The sequence below is a fragment of the Anser brachyrhynchus genome, assembly GCF_964034855.1.
Source record: "Anser brachyrhynchus genome assembly, chromosome: 25".
NCBI classification, from domain to species: domain Eukaryota; kingdom Metazoa; phylum Chordata; class Aves; order Anseriformes; family Anatidae; genus Anser; species Anser brachyrhynchus.
This window is the reverse complement of record NC_137718.1, coordinates 3,081,011-3,107,235: the sequence shown is the minus strand read 5'-3', so window position 1 is coordinate 3,107,235 and position 26,225 is coordinate 3,081,011. Positions and strand designations below refer to the sequence as shown.

The 26,225-nt window shown below is 49.5% G+C and overlaps 1 protein-coding gene and 1 long non-coding RNA gene across 2 annotated transcripts in view; one reads left to right on the top strand and one right to left on the bottom strand.

The window, feature by feature from the left end:
• The window catches only part of OAF (out at first homolog), a 201,174-nt gene that overhangs the window by 129,363 nt on the left and 45,586 nt on the right, over window positions 1-26,225 (bottom strand). The window contains exon 2 of the mRNA XM_080567495.1: window positions 2,916-3,053. Coding sequence (XP_080423621.1) covers window positions 2,916-2,970 — 55 coding nt within the window. The 5' untranslated portion in view covers window positions 2,971-3,053. The remainder of the gene's footprint in view (window positions 1-2,915; window positions 3,054-26,225) is intronic.
• On the top strand, window positions 13,352-20,555 carry LOC308182601. Its single transcript, XR_013941928.1, has 2 exons — window positions 13,352-17,681; window positions 20,023-20,555. It is a non-coding gene; the product is annotated as an uncharacterized lncRNA (long non-coding RNA).

Below are 26,225 nucleotides of genomic sequence, written 5' to 3'. Positions count from 1 at the left end.
GCGAGCTTGTGCCACCTTAATGTCCTCTCCTCACATGCCCGTGCATTTCCCTTCCACACACAAGTCTCGGGTCTGACAAGCACCGGCAGGAACTGGCTCACAACCAGAGAGGAATTTAAAGCTCCTGATGCACCTGACTGTTCACGGCTGCAACAGAGCCCCTGGGAGAAGTAACTCACTTGGAAATTAAGAAATAAACCAGCAAAAGCTCCAGAGGAACCCAGCCTGCAATAGATTGCCTCGGCACACAACGAGCAAAGGGAGTGTAAGATGGGCAAGGCGCCTGCAAGATGGAAATTACATGGGGATAGAGGTAGGTAGCACTGGAGGAAGGAAAGGATATTAAAAACAGAACATCATGATTCAATGCCAAGACTATTAGGAAAGCAAAGGAAATATGCTAGAAAGCAGCATAATCCATATCAGTCACTGGCTGCTGTTCCACTGGGGAAGACTGGAGGTGCCAAGGTTGAAAAGCCTGCCATTCATTATTTTTGATTTAGTGCTGCACAGACAAGAAGAGCTTGCATGATGCATTGGTTGTATATTCTTCTATTGATCTCTCAGACTTCGTTTTCTAAACCCACCATCCATCACCCCCACCAATCCCACTCAAATTCCCCTCGAGGGGAGGCTAAAGAGAAGTGTCCTGTCTCTCAGGGCCACGCTCCAAATGGTTTATGAGCCAAGGATGGATGGGAACTTGGGTTGATCCACTGCCTTTCTGAAGGACTGGCAGCAGTTGCAGATATTACTTTCCCCCTACTAGGGTGGCTCTTCTGAAGGGCAAAAGAAGCCCTGAGCAAGCTGAGCTCCCCAGCCTGCTTGGGTGAGAAACTGATGATGGGAGACGGAGCCCACCTCCAGCTCTTCCACCACTCAACTCATCACTCCACCTCCATGGAAACCAGCTCCGAAAAGACAGCCTCCTCCAGGGGATGGGTGCGCATCTCAGCGCTCTTTTTAGCTTGGCCACAGCCTCGACATGAGGCTTGATAAGGTCACGTCACCTCCCAAACTGCACCGCCCTCGGCTCCTCTCCCCCATTTAGCCCCGTCGTGCACAAGGAGGGGTACAGCAGAAGAAGGAGACAGCTTGCGAAACTAATGCAAGCCCCCAGATACACCCACTTATCTGCTTTCTGCTGGGCTATCTTTGCCAGCAAGTGCTATTTGGGGCCTGTGTTGGTCTGGCTGGGCAGAGGGAGGCTCATGCTACAGGCGGTGGCAGCATCTAGAACTACAGTTAATCTTGAGCAAGCTTGGACTGAAAGAGCTGTGTTTTTGTCGTCATAAATTTCTTAGCTCTCAGACGTTAGGTTAAGACAATATGGAAGGACAGATTAGCATTCGTCTTTTTTGTTTGTTTTGTTTTGTTTTTGTTTCTTTGGTTGGTTTGGGTTTTTTTACTCTTTCACCAGGACACTTTAAAACTACCCTTTGGTAGAGAACACACAGCGTCTCCCACAACTCAGCTTTTGTTACCAGCTTCTTATCTCGTCTGTGGAAAGAGCAAGGCCCTTTCATATCATCAGTAGCAAAATACCCTCTACATATCTAATAGGTATTTCTCTGTTGCCCCATCCCAAGCACAAACAAGCCCCGAAGTTTGTACCGAACAAAACTCATGGAAAGCAGCCACGGTTTTGCCCCAGTCAAGGGCTAAAAGAAAACATCACATGAATTGTTTCAGGATTCATCTCCCGCATGTCCAGCTATCATTTTCTTCTGCTGTGCTCTGCCAAACGTCTCCCAAAAGCGTTGATGGCTCTGACAGGCTTGAATCCGTCACCTTAATTCCTACAGAAAATCTGCGAGGATCTTCACAAAAAATTCTCACACAGCTTCTCCCCCGCCCCTTCCTTGTAAAAGATGCAGATGTTAAGAACACAAAGCATTATTCATTTCCTCCCTTTCTGACATTTCAGGTATAAAAAAGGAAGCCAGGTATGAAGGGGATGCGTAGGTTAAGAGCAATCTGTCTGCGCTCAATAAGAGAGGGGGAGAAAAGGAAAAGTGAAATTGTACGTTATTAGATGATCTTCAGTTGCCCTCGCGAAGCAAAGAGCAGCAGCTTAGGAAACAGAGAGAGTTTAAAAACCCTAAATGGCTCCAAGGGAGCAGTGCTCACTGGGGGAGGGAAAAGCATTGCTGTTTAAGAGGTTACATGCCAGGAAATCTCCAAGTTTAGAAGGAAACTGAAGAAGAAATTCTTTTTTTTTTTCTCTCTCTCCAGAAAAAGGTCTTTAGATCATAACACAAATTGGGTCTGGGTTCTGGTTTCTCTGTGCATGGACAAACGCTTCAGAGTCCAGGCAAGCACCAAGCAAGGAGAAAAAAAAAACAGATGTCAGGTGTGCCTTGCCTGGGCCCAGAAACACACAAAGGGTTCAGTGCATCCCGAACGCAGCCAGAAACAACCTTGTCTGGAGGAACAGCCATGACATAAGCTTCAGGTTTAGAAAAAGCAGATCTGTTTACCTCCTACCCAGCAGCTCTGCCATTAACCAATTACTGCGGGGTAGCTCGGAGCAGCACTGCTTGCTGGCTTGCCTGTTGCATTTGAATATTTCAGGGCCTGCTAATGGCAGATAAATTCCCCTGTGGGAAATTGAAGGCAATTAGAATCATTTTAGCAATAGTTCAGAATGGAACTGACCTTTGCTTTCACATGCAGGGGTCCAACAGAGATATAATGTTTAATATTTTTGTATTTGTTGCGGGGGAAAGCTTTCGTTTGCAAGTACCAGAACAACAAATTCGGTGAAAAAAAGAACCGGCGTGAGCTGGGCTTTGGAGAATTGTCTAGGATTCAAGTCCTAGATTCTTGTCTCATCTTTGTCACCGACTCAGTGTGACAGCAATTCTGCCTGGCTCTGACTCACTTTACCCACCTTCAAGGCCTGGCTGACTCACCAGTCCCTCCCAGCTCCCGAGCAAACCCTTCCTTCTGCCCGACGCTTCCCCGCATTCGGCGTTGACACCTTCCCGGCACTCGCAGGCGATTATCAGAGTTTCCACGGAGAATCCACCTTGCCAAGACAGCTGAGAAGCCTGGTGGGAAATCAAATCATTCAAACGGGGAAGTTCTTTTATTAGGATACAGATTAGGGGTCTTTTCCCAGCCTGCTTTCCCCAGCTGATGCACAAAGCAGCCCTTAACCGCTAGCTGAAAGGCTCGCGCTAGTTTTAAACAGCACTAGCATTTCAGGGGGGACTTTTTTAACACAGCCATCAATGAATACTCTTGTCTACAGCCAGTCAGAACTGGACGGACATCAAAAGCAACTCTTTGCATTTTCCAGCTTACATTTCTTCCTCCCTTTTCGTCTGCTGTTCTGTGCGCCCAGCAGTGCTCCCCAGTCAGCTGTCTAACCTCGGGGTCTGCAGCTACCAGTCAAAACTCTTGGAAGTCTGGCATCACAGGCTTAATACACAAAGTGCTTATTTTTAACACAGACTGATGGCTTTTCTCCTAGATAATGATGATTGATTCTGTTTTCCATCCTTTGTCAAAGCTCGGCACATGCCTAGAATTTTAACTAGCTCTTCTTCTGATACTTCCATGTATCCATCTGTTCCTCTGGATCTCTCATTCTCCTGCTTTAAATAATGAACTTTCCTACAGTCAGAACGGTCTATTAATAAATAACAATCTCAGAGATTACACAAGCCAATTAATAGTAAAGCAGCACCAGGAACTGAAGTGATGGATGCCGGTGAATGGGAGAGGTGTGGGAGGGTGGTGGAGCTGCCGATCCTTCCACACACGGGATTAGCACAACTCTACAGCAGACGGGGGGCAAAGCTGTGCAAAAAGGCATCATGAACAAACTCAAGGTAATCAAGCATGCACACATGTGCACGCACACACTGGTATGCAAATTGTGCCCGAGCAACACGAAGGAGGCCGCAGAACCGCGTTAATACCAAGGTCCAAAGCGAGAAGGATGTTATTCGTAGCTACAGCTCAGGCACAGCAAAGTACAGCGCGCTGAGCGCTGGGAATAAAAGGGTATTGATGAGTTTTGCTCCTTCAACATGTTGTTTTAATGTAGCACAAGCTACCTGGCAAAAGAGACAGAAGGTATCCTTTAGTATTCCAGCCACTGGGAAAAGCCGAAGCCACGTCAGCCCATTTTTGGTACATTCAGCATCCTCCTTTTCTTGCTGTAGAAACTGCCTTACATATCTTCCCTCTAATACATTTCCCTGCTGATTACCCTGCTTTATGCTACAACTGTTCCTCAGCAGAAATCTTGATCTCATGGAAAAGATAAAGTGGCAGCACTGCCTGTGTGCAGAGAAGGCAGGCTGTGTGGATGGAAAAAACAAAACATTATCTTCTCCAAATTGTAAGTAGGCAATTAAGGCCCCGGAGCATTAAAGCCCAGCTCCTCAGCAGGGCTGGGATACCTTCAAGGGAAACTCAAAGTCTTAGTTAAATCAGTTATTTTGGGTTCAGCCTAGAAAAGACTTGGAACACTACTCAGATACCTTGGTTCCACGCGTGAGATCCACATCCTAATACCTTTTATGCTTGCTGCTTAGCTCAGACCTTGCTGTCTCACCTGCCTCACTTCCCTCCAGCTTTAAAACACCAAAAGCTACCTCTCAGCACCTGCTGGGTGGCTTTGCCTCTCCCTCACCTGTTAAGCAGACAAGGTCCTTCTTTCTGCCACCGTCTCTTCCTCCTTTTCAGCCTCAAGCAGAGAGACCAAGGGCCAAAAAGGCACCAGGGAGGGAAGACTCGTTAAACTGTATTTATGGGAAGGGAGGTGGAAATTGCTGTGGATTGGATGTGTCTTTGTGGTTCTCAGGGCTTTGAAAAGGGAAAAACATAAGTTGCAGAAACCTCTCAGGTGCCAGTGAACGATGGCAGGACCAGCATTAAATGAAATGTTATGGAACACAGACCCACGACGGCCCTACTGCTTGTATGGCTGCAGCCCTGCTAGGCAATGCAAGAAACCCTCCTCCAGCAGAGCAGCCAAGGCCTTGCTAAATCTGCTCTGACCCTTCTCCTATCAACCCCCGCATTTCTGCTCCCATTTTCACCGACACAGTAAAATCCAGCTAAGCCCTTCACTCAGGGCTTTACTCAAACGTTTGCTTCACCTGATGTTAAGCATGCACTTGAAGGTTTATCTGAATGGTTACTGATATCAGTTTACTGTGTTTGCCATCTCAGCTTGTCCCTTTTATTTTCAGTCTTCATTCTTCTGTCCTCTCCTCCTTTCCCTTTCATTCCTCAGTCTAACTCCTGTGGTTTTTTTTCCTTCGTTTCTCCTCCTCTGCCCTTCATAATGACTTAATCTGGCAGGCAGTGTGACAAGCGAATGAATCGAACATGGAGTTTTCCTGCACTCCAGATTCATTTGAAGATTCCTCCCAGATGCAGCTCTAAAGCCCCAGATTCAATTTCCCTTTGACATAATAACAGAATTAGTCTCATATTGTCATACATAAATTACTTGCAAGCCGGGTGCCAAGAGAGAAAGAGAGGAAAAAGAGAGAAGAATAGGATTCAATGGAAGGTGTGACTGTGACAAGCAACAACAGAATAACAATAGGCGACCAGTGGGTGACATCTATCATATCTGACAAACAAGGAGAAAACCATCTCTATATCAAGCGTAAGAATTATTTACCTTCTCCTCTCGGCCCTTGAGCCATTAAACCTTATACTGAGGATTTCTGTGTCTTACAAAGGACGCGCAAAGTCTAAATAACTCTCAGATTGAAAATTATTGTATCTGACTTAGTGCTTTTTTTTTCCTCCTCCTTCCTCACAAGGCACCATTCAGAGAAATAACCCTGCTGCCCTCAGCTGAGGGAAAGAGATGGCTCCTGAGAAAGCCATCGGAGATAAGAGCCAGGCGATGCCCTTCCCATCCCCTGAGCTGGCTGAAAGCCCTCGGCTGCTCCCAGACACCAGCTCGACCCCAAGTGTCTTTTTCTGGGGGCCAGAAGCCGGAACACTGCAGGCAACCACTTCTTGGTGCAAGCTCGGAGCCTCCTGCTCCGGGTGCTGGAGGATGGCCCAGCCTAAGCCATATGGGTTCAGCTCCCACCTGCCCACCACCCACAGCAGGGAGCAGACGAGCAGAGCCAAGCTTGCCAGCACCAGCAGAGCCCACATTCATTCTGGTTCGGGCAGGCAGCATCAGGGGAGAGCAGTGCTCACCTCCACGATGCCTTTAAAGGACTCCTCTTCCTAAAACCACTGAGATTACCCGTATTTACTTTTAAAGAGATGCCTCCTACTTCCCAGAAGAGGCCATAAGTTTAATTTCATTACCACAGCTTGCACTCCAAAGCAGAAGCAGCAGCTTCAGGCTTTGCACTGAACGTGCAACTTCCCCACCACCATAGGGAGGCACTTCTGTTACTTCTCCCTTCCCAGACACTTCAACTTCTGGTCAAAGCAGCCTGAACGCATACAAATAAATGGAAGCCTTCACATCAGAGAGGTCTGCCTAGACAATCTGCTATGACTCAGTTACAAACCGACCCCCTCGCTCCTCATCCATATAGCGCACAGAGCCCTCAGCGCTGTACCCAGGGAGAAGGCTTCCAAGCCAGCCGGTGATCTTGATGGGGTGGAAAAGTCACCGTTCTGCGCCAGCCACGGCTCCACTTCGCTTGCCCAGCCTGTGAAATTCATCGTCTTTGTTGGCTGAATTACTGCTGAGAAGAGACAGTCACTGTGTCCCCTCCGCTCCCCGCATTTTGCCTAGGGAGCTGGGCAAGGGAGGTGATCAACCAAAGCAGTCCATGGAGCCTTACACTCAAATTCTGAAAAGTAACAACCCACTGCATAAAAAAACGCTTCCCTTTGTCTGCTTTAAACTGATCTATTTTCAATGAGTGCTCGGCTAGTTCTAGCGCTGGGGGAATTGATGAATAGCAGCTCAACTTATCTGCTGTCCTCGTGGTTCTGTAAACCTCTATCATAACTCCCCTCAGCTTTCTCCTTGTCTCCGTATCGCAGGGAAAATATAGTACATTTGGAAAGGTACAAGGAAGGGCAGCTGGAATGACAACTGACAGATGACTGAAATGACAGTTTGCTGTCAGCGTACAGGTGGAGAAAGTTAATGGCAAGGAGACTCAGAGAGGCATCTGGCTTTATCTCAGTACTCAGATGAAGCATCCAATGGTGAAAAACATTTAGAAAATGAGTCTTTTTTTTTTCCAGTTACGATCGCGGCTATGTTCAATGAAGTTCTAGCCCGTAGATTTTAGGAGGCTGGCAGAAAGATAAACCCCTGAAACTATTCCATTTGTGAGAAGAGGACTAGACGGTACAAATGCAGGGTGATTGATAGGCTTTGGCCTCGAAGCCACTAATTTGAATGCAGTCCAGAGGTTGTACCATGCAGGGGATGCTTGTGAGCATTTTCTGCATGACTTTTTTGGACCAGGCAGCCCCCAGCAGACCAGCACACTCGTCCGGAAAGCCTGCCCCAGACATCTGGGCCTATAGAGGGCAGAGAGATGGGTCCTGAGAGAGCTGCCTGGCCCACGCTGCAGTGCCACCGCCATCCAGCAGCCTCCTCACCCAGCCAGGCAGCAGAATTGATGCCGAAAGGCTCAGCCACCAGCCCAGCAGTCCCCCTAGCAGAGCTGCAGGTAGGAAAATAAAGCCAGTTATCGGCGTGGCTCCTTGTCAGACGCAGATGTGAAGCATAAAATACGAACAGCAAGCACCCCACTTGCAGCGCAGGTGATGGGGTGGAGGGCAGACGCCAGCAGCTGCCTGGGCTGTCAGAGGACCTGCTGTCAGCTCAGCTGGGATTAAAGCCGCCGCTCAGGCTTGCCTGTCACAAAGGTAGCACCCAGGATGATGCTCCGGCTCCTGCAGCACATGGGGCTGGCACGGGAGGGCAGCCAGAGCACGCGTGGTGGCGCGGCCCTTCTCTGCCTCCATCTGACCCCTTGCTTCAGAGGCTGTCTGTTCTGCCATGACGCGGAGAAACTGGCCACTCATCGTTTTTAATAGGCATTAGCTGAATGTTCAGGTACGTGCGTAAAGTTATTGAAATATAAGGGGGGAGAAGCAGGCAGAGTTCAGAAAGAGAAGAACGTTTAGTTGTTAGTTGTGATCCAAACGGGCATTCGGGATCAAAAGGGACAATTTTAAAAGCAGTCAGACCTCCTGTAAAAAATTTACGGAGTTTGATACCACTCTATTGACTTCTCTCAAAGTCCGGGTACCAGAGACTGACTGGATCTCTCTCTGTTGATTTCAGTTCCAGCTTTTCCCAGCATTCTTAATTATTTATTTCATCTCTATCTTTTAGTGTCAGAAGGCAGGAGCTACACCTACCCACAATTTAACTGAGGGAGTCATGAGTGCTTAAAGCCTTTTGTTCACCTACCACTAAAGCACACGATGCTGTTGCAGACTTAGGACAGATTTGGGACTCGGACATCAGCCCCATGGGCCTGAGCACTCGCAGAACACCAGGTATAAAGAAATGGGATGGTTTGCCTCAAAGAAAAAGTATTGACAAGAATTCCAGGTAATTTTGTCTTTGTCAGTTGAAAGCCCAGGCTGAGACTGAGGCCATGCACTAAACGAGGGAGCAAGCAGAAGACTAGCATGAGAGCAAACAGCAGGTTAAGATAACTCCTCGCCAGGTGTCAGCAACCCAGGCAACACCTAAAGCTTGCCTGCGATGCTTTTTAGGCGCAGTTTTCAGGGTTGATCCAACACAAACTTGCAACTGAGCAAAACGCTGACCGCAAAGCACCCAACGCTTGTGATCGAAAGGTGTATTTTGCCCTGTTCTTTTCCGCCTGCCTTCCTGCTCTGATGTGAGCCCGCACACAGCGCTGCTGTGTGCCATTCCCACATCCGTACGCCAAGCAAAGGTGTGCTCAGCAGAAGCCTGAATCGTGCCCAGCAGCACCCGGCTGCAGCCCCGCACCCGGCTCCTTGTCTAGCAAACCGCTCCACATGCCACCGCGAGCTGACCTAAGCTGAGACAGCCTCAGCCTTTCAAGGAACCTTGACAACCTCATGTCCTCGATTAGGTGGTTCCCATCCTTCTCTTTTGGTCTTTCGGCAGTAAATTGGCAGTTGGAGATTTAATATACAAGGTGAAACGGGGAAGATGTCAGCAAAAGGCACTTGACTGAGCAATTCATAGCAAAGCCGTGAGTACCCACAGGCTGTGCCAGGGCAAAAAAAGGACACTATTATACTCCAGCTGTCAGTCTACTTTGAAGCCCTCCAATTAACTTCGCTTTCTAGGCATGAGCAGCTGACAATGCTCACAAAAATCCTGACACCTGAGTATCACTTCTCACCGGTGCTCCTGTCTGAGGGAGGAGGACGGAGAAAAAGGCCCGGTGCTTTTCTGCTGCTGACATACCCCTTTCGTTGGCTGTGTAAATACGGGCTGCTGGATGACCCCCCTGAATGAAACGAGGAGCCCCGAGTTTATAAACGCCTGGGGGAGGATGTCCAGATCCTATAGCGATGAGCATGAGCCCCGGGGATGCTGAACTTCAAACCAAAGCCAGGCTTTATTTGTCTGTTGACAGAGCGAATGGCTTTGCTGGCCTTTCTAACCCACCTCGCAGACTGCAAAGGTCTCTTTAATCTCACAGACAGAGGCATCACAAAAACTAGTGGCTTAAAGCTGAAGCTGAAGCCATTCGGGCTGGAAATAGGACAGGTTTTATTTATTTATTTTCCCAGCAGAAAACGCAATAAGCCATTGGAGCCGTTGGCCTAGGGGATGCAGTAGATCGGGTCCCTCTGTCTTCACAGTTAAGTCTGCCCATCTTCACCTTAAAAAATAACCACAAAGCTCTCTTACTCAAGGAAAACTTACAGGCTAGGTGGAGGGATTATTGGTACGTGTTTCCTGCCATGGCTACACAGAAGGCCAGAGTACATGATCCTAATGTTCTTTTAGTTCTGCTGCAGAAAATGTAGCTGATCTCGGGATCACCCACAGTTTTGGCTCCAGACCAGCTTAGAAAATTCAAGGTTAGCAAATGTGAGCTATGAGAAAAACAGCACTCGCTGTTAGTCCCATAACGTGCGGAGACTGGGGAAGTGTAAGTGGTTATTAAGGTTCGTGACGTTCCTGGCTGAGATCATGGCATATATTTGGGCTGATTTCAGGCCAACTCTTCCCCTACCTCCCGTCCAACACAACTGGAGCACACCTGGGCTGCCCATCTGGCTGTGGTGTCCGTAGCTCTCTGATGATGTATTCCCTTGGCACAAGGAAGAGGCGGCTGCAGGTCTCCTCCTGGCCTTCTCCTGTAAAAGCCTTTTACACCCCAAGCCAGACTAAGCTCAGTGTTGGTGACTGACCGAGTGCTTTGTCACTGTGGTTGAACCACTTTTATTCAGGTAACTGACACCAGATTGACAGAAAAAAACAGTCCTTAGCATCTTCCTCTTTTATAAAGAAACTAACAGACTTGGTTGTACATGCTGCCATAAAAAATAAAAAAAAAATAAAAAAAATAAATCAAACAAGTCTTGCAGAAATAGTAAGGTATTACTAGAGGTAAGTTGGCAAAGTGGAGGAATGATTTCAATATAATCACACTATTTTTTTTTTTTTAATGGCAGCAAGGCTGATTTAGGTTGGACGGTGGAAGTGCTATATAATAGTGAGGGGATCTAAGCCCCAGAAGAAGTTGTCCAGGGTTGGGGTGGAATCCACCAGTGAATGGTTTTCCATTCAGCTTGCAAATCCAAGCTCGTGGGAAGCTGCTGGAAACGTGGAAGATGCCCTGAAGAGGCTAAGGTGACTTTGAAATCGCCCTTTCCCGAGCATCCAGCACCACGTGAAAAACCTCTCTCCCGTGTTTCTTTACAGGAGGTGCAATAATGAAGTAACTTAATATAGGAGAGGATGGGAGATCCCTCTCCCTCCTCCTCCTCCCTTCGTGAATAACGTCAGCCATTGACCTTTTCAAACACAGTGCTTGCCGTAAAATATTTCCCTACAGTTATCTGCAGTACCGGCGGAGGAAGGGTCTTGGGAGAAGTCTCAAGCTTGCCAGCATGCCGGATAAAGGGCTGGCCGGCTGTTACAACCTACAAGGAAATTTTATGACTATATCTCTGGCATTTAAAATTAATATAGTTATTAAGAGATATCGTTTTACAACGGAATGGCTTTTTAACAAGGTGAATGCCATGAACCCCTGCCTTAGAGGAGAGGAGGAAGAAAGGAACATGGAGGAGCTTTCCCTGCACTTGTGCCTCTTGAAAGAGGGAAGATCAACAGTAGCAGAGGAGCTTTTATGACCGCCTGCACCCCTCAGAGAGGCTGGATTTTAATTTACGTCACTTCTGTGTTTTTAACCCTCCTGCTGTGCGCAGAGGTCCCTGAAGAGCAGGGAAACGGGACAGATTTAGCCCAAGGATGCAGCCATCACACTGTGCTGGCAGGCTGGTGATAGACTACTCCATGGCCAACAAGCCTTACATTCATCTGTGCTTTCAGCCCCTTTTCTCTTGCCCTGGTTTCCTCTGCTATTCAAACAGTATCTCAGCACAAAACAGTGTTCATCTGAAAGATTTCTGCCTAGGGCTCCAAAAACCATCCCCCAGAGCTAGGGCACAGAGAGGAGGAGACTGCATTGATTTTAATTCACTGAACTTTATTGCTACATTTAACGAGAGTTTTTTTTTTTTTTAAATAGAATAAACCAATGAATCAAGAAGTGAAGGCGACTAGCTTTGCCACTGGCTGGAGAGCTGCTGAAACATTCTTCTCACAGCCACCAGATAAAACCCAGCTAACCCAGACACGGGCTATTCACAACAATGACCCTAAAAACACCGCAGACTGTGCTACTTCTGCCAAAGACTGCAAAGGCACCAGAATTTCCACTGTCTGGCCCCAGAAACAGTTTGCACTTTGAGAACATCTCATTCAGGAGCTGGGTTCTCCCCTTGTTTGCACCCACTGAGATGGGGATTAGTTTTGCTATGAGCAGGATGCTATCGAACCAGGGTGTAATTGTGTTCCTTGAGCTGTAGAAAGGCTTTGACACCAGAATATTGTGTAACGTTTCAGTGGTAGAAGCAGTGCTGCAGAGCAGGTAAAGCACTATCCAGCAACACACAAGCTCCCAAACCTTGAGATCCCAGTTCCTATAGGCACTGAGTGCTTTGAGGTGCTGCAATGCAATTTTTTAGATTAAGACCATTTAACCATGCAATTCACCTTACAAATAACATAGTTACTGTCGTAGTGTAACATCACAAATCTTTACCTCATCTGCAATCCAGCCCTGCAAAGGACATGGATCATCAGCAAAATCATTAATAAAAGCATTGAATAGCTGTGGACCAAAATAATCCATCCCTGGAGAACCTGCTTGAAACAACCCTGTTTATTGATATTGTTCCTTGAACAACTGCGTTTTGAGCTCCATCGCTGAGCCAGGCTCTCATCCATCCACAACGTGCCCTATTAATTCCACCCCGTGAAAGTTTTTCTTAATCAAAATGTCAGGCGATGCCAAGCCAAATGCCTTAGAGGAAACCAAGGATAAGCCACCAACACTGCTGCTCTACCAGCCAGAGCTGGCCATCTGTCAAAAGGACAACAGGTCTATTTGACAAGGCCTGCCTTAGAGGAAACTGTGGTAACTTGCACAAATTCTACGTTGAGCCCCTGATTTGTCGTTGCCCAAGTACCAGATCAGCCATTCCCCCAAGTACCCCAGGTTTGACTTTTCTCTGCTGCCTCTCCCCCCATTTTGGCTTGCCCCTTTCTACCCTTTTTATTCAAACCTTGCAAATCTCAGGAGGATTTGGCAGAATGCTTCAGAGCAAGGACTATGAAAAGGTTTTCATCTCCAGCGAGGCTGGAAGCCGTATAACCACGCCGACATTGCGCCGTGCTCAAACACACGCACCTCGTCTTTCAAAAGGCCTTATTAGCTAAAGTAGCTCTATGGCTTCTAGACACCAGAGCTGGCTCGCGTCCAGCCAGATCAGAACAAGGGCACAATGAGCTCATGTCTGTCTGCACCTACCCATGTAGATGTTCCCGTAAAGGGGGGAGAGCCTAAATTAACACCTTGCTTGCTAAGTCGACTTCAATGCCTCTGTTTTGTGTATCTCCGGGAGCAGAGTAGAGCTCTAGGTACAATGCAGCTGGACAGCAGGTCCAACTTGAGACGGACAGGAAAATGTTCCTTGTTGGATCGTTTAGACCCATAAAACCGTGTGAAAACATCAGCACTGAGACAGTGTAGGCCTAGCAGCAAACTACCTTTCAAGAAACTATATTGATTCTTTTTGTCCCTGCGTTGCATACCCAGGACATTTGCGGAAATAGCCAACCCCAGCCTCCCCCAGCTATATAACAAGTGCAAGAGGAAGATCTTTTTTTCAAATTCAGACTTCTGAAGTCTCTGTGTTGCTGTCCCTCCGTCATAAAATGGAAACGTCTCCCCTAAAACTCACAGCAAAGCAGCCTCCCAGACAAAAGCTGGAGAATCTGAAAAGTATTTTTTCCAGACTGTGCCTTGGCAGGAGATAGCTTCCCTTTTGCGAGCATGACCCAATAGATAAAAAGTGGTTACATTTCAGCTCGATCCTTCAGAAGGCAGTGGGAACACGGGTGTCTCTGAAGGTCAGTGTGCAGCTGTTAGCCCTCCTGGATCCCAGCTTCCAAGTGTTCCCCATCCTGACTTATCGGATCCCCACCTGCACACGTCGAGGTGCTGGTGCACGCGAGACCAGCAGCCCAACGCTCGCCGGGACAGAACAGCAACGCACCTCCTTACTTCACAGGCAACAGGCGCTCCAAGAGCCTTTGCAAGGAGAGGGGATAAATAAGCTCTGAGTGACGGTTTTTAACAACAAAATCATCCTGTGGACAGAGTGTGTAATGAGTTCCAGTCAGAGCAAGTTACGGAGGAATAATTTCCTAGTACCTGGAGCTAGCAACCGCTTCCATGGATGCTTTTTATTCCTGGGTTGTAAATTGATTTTATACATCATTTATCAACGGAGGCCTGGCTATATAATAGGTAGATTTTAATATTTATGCCTCTCCACCCCCACGCTCAGCAAACAAATGGGAACAATAGGACATGGTTGGTGTGACAAGTCACTGGGATATCTCCCCCTGCTCCCAGGTAAGGGTGATGAAGGTCTGCAAGTGACAGATAAACCCAGAGAAATTTGATTACGGGATGCATAAAGAACAACTCCTGTGTTGTTGAAGAGGATTAAAGAAGTGCTGAGGGCCTAAGTTTTGTGCTGTATTTCCATATGCTGCCTTCACAGAAGCAAAGGAGACAGCTTCCACGGAGGGGTGTCCCTTTCCCCCAGTGTCCCCGAGGCTGGGGATCTGCAGCACAAAGCCCGTGACTGTGGCGCTTCCAAGGCTGGGATGGAGGCACTGGGCTGTTGCCTTGCAGTAATTCTTCCAGATCTCAGCAAACAAAAGGAGCCGAATGGAGGCAGCAGGAAAGGTGCATCCCTTTGGACAGAGAGCGTGATTTCTGCTCTGCGGACAAGACGTGGATATGGTGCGACAGTAAGTTGTGGAAGGATAGGAAGCAAACTGTCCTTAAAGCTCCTCAAAACCCTCTCCCTGTCCCTCCCATAGTGCTCACCCATCTACAGCGCTCAGTTTGTGGGTTAGCTGCTGGGAAGCAGCTATTCGGAATGTTTTCCCAAACACTTCACGCCTCTGTTTATTTTCATCAAAACTGCAAATAAAGCCTCTGACAAATTCCTCCATTCATGCTTGGGCTATCAGTTCTATTACTGCGCACTCGAACAGGGCTCCCGCAGGAGGATCTTCTGCTAAACCTCACCGCTCGAGGGATGAAACATTAACATTCACCAGAGAAGCCAGGAAAACACATTTACTCCCTACTCACAGCTAAAGCCGTTCTTTGGGCAGCTCCTTAATCCGTGGACAGCGTGGTATTTCACTTCCAGGGGGGAGAAGGACACCCGGAGCTCTCAGGCTGGTTCTGCTTCAGGAAGACAGACCTCACTCACGGGCAGGCTGCCGACGAGCCCTGTGCTGTCCTCTGCTCCCAGAACCCCTCCAGAGCCATAAACCGAGGGAGTTACAGCTTTCGGCTGCAGTAATTATCTCCCCGTTACTGTGTTGATTAGGTGAAGGATGCTCTCCGCTACATGAAATACTGTATTTGTTTATAGACACAGGTACAATCAGGAAGCATCGCCGCTGCAGCCAACCGCAGCAAAGCAGAAGCAGCTAACACGCAGCTCCCTTCTCCTTCCCGCACCACGCATCGCTGTCAACGACAATACCCAGCTAGCATCCCACGGCAGCACTCTGCTGTGCACCAAAAAGTGCCGTTCCCCTTCCCTGGTGAGGGTTAGCCTCGGGAAGACGAAGCATCAGGGGGGTGAGGTGACTTCTGAACCCTCCTCGCTTCAGCCTGAACCCGGAACCCGAGTGCCTTTTCCAAGGGCACGCAGCGGATCCGAAACCGTGCCCGGCAGCCCGAAGCGTGGAGCTGGAAGCTGTGGTTACATCACCACGGCTTAACGCGTTGCTGCGTGGCACTCAGGCGTGCTCGGAGCTTGCAGCAAACGCAGCCAGCGAGGCTCAGCATCACGCTCGTTCCTTAACGGGTTAGGCACCGATTTCTCTGCCTCCGGACCTGGCAATGGGGAAAGCTGTAGGTTCGGTGTGGGGTGGGATGGAGGCTGGAGAGGGGAGGGCAGCAGTGGTTAACCAGGCAGGTAAACAGCCCCGGTTTGACAGCATCCCATAACTTCATCGCCTATTGCCAATAAAGGAGAACATCAGAGAAAATTCAATTGAAAGGACAAGGCATAATGTAGGTAATGTGATGTGCTCGTCACAATCTCAGGCTCCAGGTAATGAGCAGCTGACAAAAGCCCTGGAGAACGGGAGCACTGCACGCAGGAGGCAGAAATACGGGGTTCTGCTTGGTGCTGGGAGGAAGGCATGAGGATCCAGGACAGCCTAGAAGTGCCCCTTACGCTTTTTCCCATTCTGCCTCTTAGCTCGGGCTTTTCCCCTGCTATTTCTTCACAGATTTTAGCAAAACTTTCCCGGTTCCTGTGAATCTGAAGGCCTTTGAAGAGCCGTGTGGCTCTGCTCAGTCTCTTACCTTCAGATCTTAATGTCCTGTCTCCTGACAGATGCTAACTTAGCGATGGCTAAGTGGGTGGAACCTGTTTATTGCTTTCTACAATGAGATGGATTTGAAGTTACTGGCTAATTAGACCACAGATAAATTCAACATTTGCCTGGAATCATCAATAGTATTAAAACAGTAAAAGGCCAGATATGACAGATGGAGCTTACTCAAGATTATATAGCATCACTTTTCTTCCCTTTTTTTTATTTTAAATACTTCTAATGGTCCCCCTCTGAAGATTTCTGACACTCAATTAAATAACTACTCAGAGCCAGAAATCTCCTTGGCTGGTTATGAAAGGTGATGGTGAAAGAGGGAGGTACAGAGATCCACCCAAAACATAATAAACTCTAATTTCCAGGCCATGGGCTACTCTATAAAACTCCTGCTGCTGCCTACCAAAGGAAATGGACCAGAGGAACGAGGTCAGCATCCCTGACCTCCCAAATGACTCCTGCAGCAGAATGTACTAGCAAGAGTCATCCAGTGATGAAGACCACAGATGAAGGAAAAGGAAAAACGTACTTGGATATTTGTCTGTTCCTTCTCAATTTAGCACTGTCAACAGAGGTACTGCTTTTTCTAGTTACCTCATTAACAGAAAGAAAAGGAAACATAATTTAATCTATTGTTAAATATTCAAACACATCCCTGCATACAGGATTATAAAGGAGACAAGGTAACGTCAGATAATCTTCACCATCTATGTTCTTCCTTATGTATTCAGTTCGCTCAGGGAGTGTTTTAGAGGAGAAATAAAAAATATAATAATAATAAAAAAAAAAAGCTCCAGACCGCACAGTGCCTCAGAGGACTTGCAGGAGAACGGCTGTCACCCCGAGAGAGCTGTCCTTCAGAGTGACAGGCACCTCCTAAAATCAGGGCACGTCCCTCGCCGTACCCTGGGGCACCTCCTGGCTGGAGGGGAGCACGGGTGAGAGCGCAGCGCTGTGAAAGGGAAAACGCTGGCAGTGGGATGGAGACAAGGCAGTGGGGGATGCTGCTTGGGCTGACTTAACTCAAGGAGACAGTACAGGGGTTATTCAAGGCTGCTCTGGGGAGAAACACGCTGTTTTAGCCGGCCAACCCAGAAAACCTGCTTTGTCAGGCTGGAACTGCTTCCTGCCCTCCCGCCAGGGGCTTCCAAGGTCACCCCACGGAATTATTAAGCACGAGGAGCCTCTGAACTTATTTAGCTTGACACGTCAGCTTGGTCCTACAGGCCGCGGGCCAACGTCTCGGGGGAGCTGCAGCCCGTGGCCGTGGTGGGAGGGCGGCCAGGAGAGCAGCGCGGAGCCACGGCTCTGCCCCGGGTGACACCGGCCTGACAAACGTCACTGCAACGCAGCCGGGAAGGGAGCTGAGCTGCCACGGCCCCGTCCCTCCAGGAGCCTGCCGAGCTTATCCAGAGCGATGCGTTTAACCGCTCCGTTTAACGAAAGCGACGGCGTTGGAGGAGGAGGCTGGGCTCGGAAACGGAGCCTTCCCCGGCACCCCCTGCAGCAGCGGGGCTGGTGGATCAAGGTCAGGTCGGTTTTAAGACACGAGGAGGGGTTTCATGGGCTGGGTCGCGTGCCTGCAGCTGGCTGACAGGCTGCTCGATAACCCACCCAAGTCTCAGCGCATCAGCCTGCGCTCTCGGGTGTTTCCTCAAAGAAAAAGGAGCTGGAGGTACTGGACGGGGAGCAGGAGGTCTAGGTTTATTCCCAGCTCTGCCACTAAGCCCTGCAAGATCCCAGGTAAGTCACTTAATCCTCCTTGGCCCATAAAATACTTGGGGGGAAAAAATCAGCATCGCCCTTGTCTGTGCTGGCCATTTGTGACTCTTTGGATGCAGAGCTTGATGTGATGGAGGACTGGTGTCCACGGGAGCACTGGTGGAGCACCAGTAACCATAGTGATCGAGGCTGGAGCACGTATGAAGCCGTAGCTAGAATTGCTGTTTCCCAAGGCAAAACGAGAGCAGAACACCATGGGTGAGACACGCACGGCCCAGCGAGCAGCGCCAGGCCTGGCACCGAACTCAGCGAGCAGCGGGGCTGCTGCCTTCCTGCACAGGCCCGCAGCCCTCATGTTTTGCCTCATCGCAGCCCAAACCGAAACAGCAAAGCAGTGCAAACTGTCATCCCTGCCCCATCTCCATCCTCTCCTCGCCGTTCTCCTCCCCCCAGCCCCAACAGCACTGCTTTGGTCTGGGACCAAATCCATCCCTTGGCACCCTGGCAAGCACACGGCCTCACATCACTGAGCTGGCTCTGCAGGGCCCAGCCTGGCACCAAAGCCTTGGGGAGCACGATTTAATTTCCCAGCCCTCCTGCTCCTTTTCCCCCCCTGACTTCCCATTAAGCTCCTATTAGCCTAATCCGCAGCTTTAGCCAGCAGATCTGCGGTTCCCTGGCAGCAAAAATTCTCCTGTGAATGGAGACCAGGTCCCAAGCCCCGCAGTTAACTGCAATGACAAACGTCCTGGTGCACGTCCACGCTCCTTTCTCCGGGGTATTTTGTGTTACCAGGTGGCAGATCCCTAAACACCGGTGCTGAGAGGGATGCACAGCACTAAATTTGCCCCGATAACCGCTGGCTTGCAGGGCAGGGGGTCATTCCTCTCCTTGCTGTGCCTGTCTCCAGCGTTACACCTGCACGCAACCAATTCTGCTCCTAGATGAAGAAGCACACCCCAGCTGCCTGCTGGTGCATTCGTAACCTGTCTCTCCAGCCTCCGAAAGTGTCACTCACGGGCAGAAGTGCCACCTGCCTCCTTCGGGCTGGGCACGAGAAGGGGGTGAAGTGGAGAGGGAGGATGCCAGCAGCTTTCTGCACTCATTAGATTCAAGGTGGTGCTACGAAAGAGAGGACACCAACCCTAAAAGAGAACGGGCTCTTCCCTGCTGCGGTTCAGCACCTATACTGCAGGCCTCAGCTGGGTTGTCTGATTTCTGTCAGAATAGTAACAATAAATCCTATACAACGCCTCATCCCAAGTCAGGAGCAATTGCTATTAAAAGCACTCACATGTACATTATTTAGGGACCTTTGTTAGCATCCCGGGGGCTCAGGGGAGGGTGGATACCGAAGTTAAACCAAAACCAGGCTCCATCACAGCAATTGACCTGCAGGGCAGCACAGGGCAGAACCTTAAATGCCTTTAAACTACGGATTTAAGGATCACACAAGAAAGCAACCAGTCCTGGGGTGGAACCTGGCACCGAGCTAGCAGCGAAGTGACACTGTGATTTAGGGCCTTGCCTCCTTTTGATGCTGCACTGAATGGCAGCCAGGGAGCTTTAGCAAGCACCAAAGCCTGGTGCTCCTCCACGGCGGGGCAGAACCTCCACGTCTGCGAGCTCTGCAAGGAGTCCCTGATAGCCTCATTCACCAGGCCCTCGGGAAAGAAATGAGGTTGAACTTTGTATTCATTGATTATGGCTTCTTCAGACCTTTAGTAACTCTAAACACTTGCTTTTCACCTGATCCCTTTATTCTCTCTTTTTTTTTTTTCCTTGAACTGAGCTGCCAGAAATCATTTTTCTCAGCTCATAAACACATTTCCATTTAGGAAAAGAAAGTAACCTTTGCTGCAGAATTGCTTCACCCTTCTTCGCTGTGAGAGCTCCTATTCTTCTCTTCCCACCAATTCTCTCTCCCAAGGGAGGTGGGAGCTGCAGGCAGGGAAGGGGGCTCGGCATGCGCTGCAGCTTCCTCCTCCTCGAAACATCCTGCTTGGTGCTAACAAAAGCCTCAAAGTGCGCTCCGAGTGACTGTTTATTGAGAAATTGTTACCGAGAAATGGTTGATGAAGGAAATTCATAGAGGGACATGCAGCCTTTTTAAACGCCGTACGTGAACCAGTGTTTCTGCTTTGCAGGTGGGGAGCTGAGGCACAAAGGGATGAAGAAACTCATCTGTGGTGAAGTCAAGGAAGCTGTGTCAAAGCTACACCCATTTTCCCCTCTCTGAACCTGCCTCCTTTCTACTCTCTCCCAGTGCTCTTTTCTGATAGCCTAATTGGCTATCACGACAGCACTTTCTGGATCTTGAAGTATTTATATATTTAGCATCCTCTACTGCAGGGAAATCTCAAAGGCGCTTGTTCGCTTTGTTCCGTTTTCAATGGAGAACAACACAGCACAAACTGGTTTCAGTCATTCTCGAGGCAGGATGGAAAATGGGGATTGTCAGGCACATAGCAGCCAGACTGTAGGAATGGAAGAAGATGCCTGCCCCTATTCCACGTCTCCTTCCATATACGAAAGCATAAAGCTTTAGATCCTTGATACTTTGTCTTCTCTCAAGACAGTAATAAAATGCATTCATTACTCCTACTTCAGTGGATGGAAAAATGAGGAGAAAGTGGCTGTTTATTAGATGTCGAGAAATATCAAACCCTTTTAACTTGTACTAAAAATAAAAATAAAAAAAGAAAAAAGGTAATTTTCCAGGAAGCTCCTGTCGCTATTTGAAGACAGTAAAAAAGACTGCTTTTACTATCTGCTTTATTTATGGTTACTTCACAACGACACAGGCAAGTGCATTAGTTGCTCAGCCACTTCCCTGCTGCCTTCGTAAAGACAAAGGAGAAATCTAACAGGTTGGTTAGGAGCCCAGCTCGGTACTCAACCAAGAGTGGTCTCCATGCACACGTCTTGGGAAATTGGGAAAATTGGGAAAAGGGAGCTGTGGTGCAGAGTTAACGGAGACCTACACAACTTAGGCAGCGGGGTTTAAGGAGAGAGACCAACCAAGGAGGGAAGAGGTAAAGTGGCTTGTCTAGGATTTCCTGCCTCTTTCTGGGATTATGTTGGTTTTAAAACTGTTAAATGAGAATATCTCACTAAGATGGGCGTACAGTGCTGTCAGCCACAGGAAAAGGGAGCTAAAGCATCAGCCACGCTGCCCGAGCCTTAGTTCAGGCTTGAATTCTCTAGAGCCAAGAGAATTGAGAAGCAGCAAAGTTACAGAGAGGAAAGTTGTTCTCAGAATGTGACTGACAGCTTCAGTTCCCATCTCAGCTGAGGATCACAAGGGCCAAGGCCAGTCAAGTACCAGAGACAATAAAAAAGTGGGTTTTGGACTCAGATCCAGAACGTTATGGTAGACTCGCTTAGGGATACTTCAGCATCAGGTTGAGGTGAGATCCCAGAGCAGGACAGAAACAGGTGGAAAACTGCAGCCCTCCTACAGGAGATCGGCCATGGGGCCAGGACGCCGGGGAGGGTGTAAGGATCCAAGGGGGCTGGTTTGGATTTAGCGTCCCTGCCTCAGAAACTTGCTATAATTGAAACCAACCCTTAGCTTCAACGCCAGCAAACGCTGGAGGACAAGGCTCTCAAGAGAAGGGAACGACAACCCTATCAGTGCTCCTTCGGCACCCTTTCCTTTTCCCATATTTAAGAACAAACAAAACCAACTCAGCTGCATCCCAGCCTGTCTAGCTGGTGCCAGCAGAGCCTCCTAGGTGATACCACAGGAATTTGCCCAGACCAGCATGTAATATTGCTTGGAAAGAGTACGGGATGGGGATCGGAGGAAAGGGGCCCTGGACAAAGCAATATTCCCTCCTGAGCTCTTCAAGGAGCCCAGGCCATGCCATTTAGCATGGAGACTACATCCACTTCAATAAATCCTGAGGAATTTTTTTGGTATTTGATATAGATTTTTTGATCACCTTGTACACACACTGTGATACAGCACGGGGCTTTCTTGCTAGCGGGCACAGACAGTGCTTAATTAAGTGGCTTAGCTCTGCAGTTATTTATACTGCACACGATGATCTGTGGATCCAGCTCCGCATCACTGGGGTCCTGTTGGCTTCCAATAGCAAGTGCTTAAAGAGATTGGAGGTCTTTTATACGCAGCTGTTTAAGGCGAATGAACAATACATCCCACAAAGGTTACAGGAGCCAAAAGGAAATGACAGAAGCGATGTGGCCAATAAAACCCGTTTCTAATAATTCAGGATGGACTCGGAGCTATCCCAAACATCCCGCTACGAGGCAGAGTGTTAATATGCCATTAACCCATCAGGAAACCAGCAAAGCGGGATGAGACCAGGAAACTGATGGCGTGCTACAGCCGCAAAGGGAACGGGGAGCAAAGCAACGTGTGAGGAAAGAAAGGTCGGGAGCATCAGGATCTGGGCCAGTGCCCTGCCCAAAGGGTAAGAGCTGAGGTTTGTGCTGCCACCTGCTTGCTTCTACCTTTTAATGAGATTTGCAAACATTCTCCACCAGAGGACTTGTAGCTGTCCTACACCTTTCTGGCCCCTGCACCTGCCTCCGAGGAAGAAGCAGGTTGGCATAGCAGGTATCATATGCTGCGGGAGGAGGGCAACAGGCTGCTGCTGCTGCAGGGGTCACCTGCTCAACGTCTCACTTCCCACCACAATCTGCCCGACACCTGCTTACTCAGGCACAGCGAGAGCCAAGCTGTTCTTTCCCTTGTGCATGCCCCATCTGGCCCGCCAGAGCTTCAGACACGGGTCTGGGGAAAGGAGAGGAACGTCCTCCAGCATCTAGGGGGAAGGCACAGGGCATGGCAACCTTCCCTTGACTGGAGGGTGAACGTGGGAGAAGCTGGGGGAGAGGGAAAATGAGAGTATAGGGGGTGTGTATTTGCAAAGGGGTCTCTTTACAGAAAAAAAACTAACTGTCCAATCTGTTTATTAGCAGATGAATAACTCTTGGTAGTGGTTCTCCAGCCCAGTTAAACTAGGAAGGCTAAGGGGCTTTTTGGGCTGACTCCAAAATAAACGTAATCCCTTGGGTTATTCACAAAATAACTATCCTGACTTTCCCTCCAGGCAGCTGCTCTGCTGAGCAGCCACAGACCTGGGACAGCCAGGAGCAGGCTGTTATTTGCACCCTCCAGAACAGAGAAGTGATTAAGATAGTGATTAAGATTTGTGTTCATCCAGCACCTGGCACACCTGGGAGCTGGTGAAGAATGAAACTGGGACCATCCCCTGTAAGTAAAACCAGACCTAGACCTTCTGCTTCTCATTTTGTCCCAAATAAGATCCCCTTCTGCATTGTGGTTTATTTTTCACGCTTGGCTCTCTCATTACAGTCCCAGAGCATAGCACCCAGCATCCCGACCTCTGGTGGGACCCAGCAGCGCTGCTGGAATACCGATGCACGGGAAGAGGGGCTTGGTTCCCCCATCCTGCACCCTGACCCAGCACCACAGCAGGATTGCTTTCAGAGAAATGGTGCCTTGCAAGCAGGCTGCACGGGGGGAGAGATAATATTACCTGCCAAGCGTCACGTCGCTGCTCTGGCTAGGGACAATTGCGTATCGTGGCATTCAGCACCTGCGACCACAGCGGCTGTTACAGATGAAAGAATACCCAGCTACCCAGCTGAGAAATTGTGTCGGTACAGGAAGGAGCTGCAAACAGCAATAAGGCCACAAGGAAGCATCCTTTCCGAGTAGAAGGGTCTAGAAGCTTCTGCAAAGATAAGAGTCCTTCTGTGCTAGGCACTGCACGCATCCGTAGGCAGAAACAGCCCCTGCACGCTGAGCCTGCTGTCTACGGGTAGGAGGAGGCAAGCATGGAGTAGGTGATGGGATTTATTTTGTGGAGATGAGTTAAGAGCAACGAGGCACCGGTCCCTGCCTTAACACAGCCAGCACACCCCACCAGCAGCTGCCAGCAGACTCAGAGCCCCACCACGCAGCAGCAGGGTCTCGGCTCCCTGCCCACCACACTTCTTCCCCGAGGCATCCTGCCAGGTCATTCTACCCAAACACAGAAGGAAAACCCCCTCGGGCTCTGAGGGAGGGCTCCCACCCCCTCCCACCCTCAGCTCTGTAAGGCACACAGCCCTGCCCCTCGTCCCTTAGCACGCGGGCTGGCTTGGAGCAGAGAAAACACAGCCAGGGCTGGGGGGAGAAAGGGCGACCACCAAGCCTAAAAGCTCCCCAAGCCTCAAAACTCCAGGCAGAAAATCTCCGACAGGGCTCAGGGAGAAGGGAAGAGAAAAGCAGCCCCGCCAGGCTCTGCAGCCCCATCTGTCTCTGCCAGGAGCAGGCACACCGGGCGCTAAGGAGTGTGCTGTCAGATGTTTTTCCTCTGCTGATTGATGGCGTTTCCAGAGGGTTATTAACTGCGCTGGACTCTAACACTTTGGGGTGATCTATGGAGCAGTAGCAGCTTTAAAGTATTTGGCACTCCAGCCATGGATTATAGAAAAGAGTAAAAATTGAAGCAGTCGCTCAGAGCATCGCCATCTGTCAAGGTGTGTGTGAGCATGTGTGCGCGGACACCGGAGCAGAGGAAGGGCAGCTGGCTGGCGCAATGCATCACCTCCGAGCAACAAAGACACTCCGATTTGTTTCCAGAGGCCTCAGCTGCTCGCAGGAGTGAGAAATTGGGTGACCGCGCTCAGGAAACCAAAAGGAGGGGAAGGAGAAGCAGAGTTTGGGGAATAGAAATGTCAAAGGAGGGGCTGGCTCAGGGATGCTGTCTCAGAGGCTGCGGGCAGACGAGGACCTCGGGTTGAAGGCAGGCAGCCCTTACTTCTAGCGCATGAGGAAGCCACGCAGCAGCATGAGGCTAACCCTCTCTTTTTCGGAAGCTGAGCAGCTGCGGTGCTTGGACCACCTCGTCCAGCACTTCCCAAGGCAGGCGAAGGCACAGCGGGGCTTCCACCCCCAGCTACGTGCATTTTGCTTGAAGTAAGCTGGTGTGCAAACTGGGCGAAGACAGACCAAGGCTGAAATATTCCCCAGGCACACCTGGCCTGCCACTTAGCCCCGCTCTGAAAACAGAGTTATGATGCTTCAGCAGGAAAAGTGCATGACTTGAGACCCAAATCACGTTATCTTGAGGATAAAACAACTTATTTTGAACAGTTCTCGCACCTGGATTGTGATATACTACCGTACAAGAGTCACAGTCCCAAGACTGCCTTCTGCAGCACCCTGAGTTTATCAAGGCATAAAAAAAACCAGAGCCAGCCCCACGTTGGTGCTCCCTGACTAGTCGTGCAGGCCTGGATCCGCACACCACCCCTTCCCTCCCTCTCTTCCTCCAGCCGAAACTACTCGAATTCAGTGCTAATGCATAAATCATTTCAGTAACCACGAATCTGACTCCCAAAATACTTAATGGCAGAATATTCACCCGCTACGAAACGCTGTCCTGTTCCAGTTTCAGGGACCTAATGAAATCGCGGTGGAAATTGGGGGGAAAAAAAGCATTTTTCTAGCACGAACAGAGCTGACCTCAGCACATTTGCTCACCGATAACCATCACGCGAAAGCACTGAGCGCCCCGAGGGGAAGCTGCTACACGTGCCATCAGTCCCCAGCTTTTTCCTGGCTGATGGAACTCCTCAAACCTCTGTCATGGTACGGACACGTTCACAGATAGAAATGACTTGACCAGCTACAAAATCCCCCTCCCTCACCCACTGCTCTCCAGGAAATAAAACTGCAAGGAATCACAACGTGTGGGCTCGGCTGCTGGAGGAGCTGTGGGCAAGCCACGGCGCGAGGCGGTGGGAGCCTGGAGTTATGAAAGGCGACAGCTATTGCTGTTGGACAGCATTTGAAAATGTGAGTAATCATCAAGGTGTCATTTGTATTCTTCCTCTGATCAAGGCAAGGAAGCGATGGACAGCAAAACATCGGCTTCTGCGGGGGAAACAGGCGGAGGTGCCAAGGAACCCACGGCGCTGGCTGTTAGGCATCCAAAGCACTCCCCAGCTGTCAAGAGAAATTTAACTGTTTATGGCCTCCTGTTCCTGAGAGCCGTTAAAAACAAACAAACAACAGCTGCTTCCTTCTTCCCAGCATCTAGCGGGGCTGGGTTTGCTCATTATTAATTCCATTTGGCAGCTACATCACAGGGGTACAAAATCCTCGTGTCCCAGACCTCGTGTTAGACGCTCGGCGCTCCTCCAGCAAACACGCGCTGGCTAACCCGGCGCGCTCGGCGCCTCGCGGTGCTAACTGCAACGCTTCCACCCAGGCGCATCCAACAGGTTTTTGGTGCAGAAAGCAATCCATTTTCCCTGTCCGGGTGGGAAGTGATGCACAGCAAGCAGCAGGCAGCCTGCCCCCCGG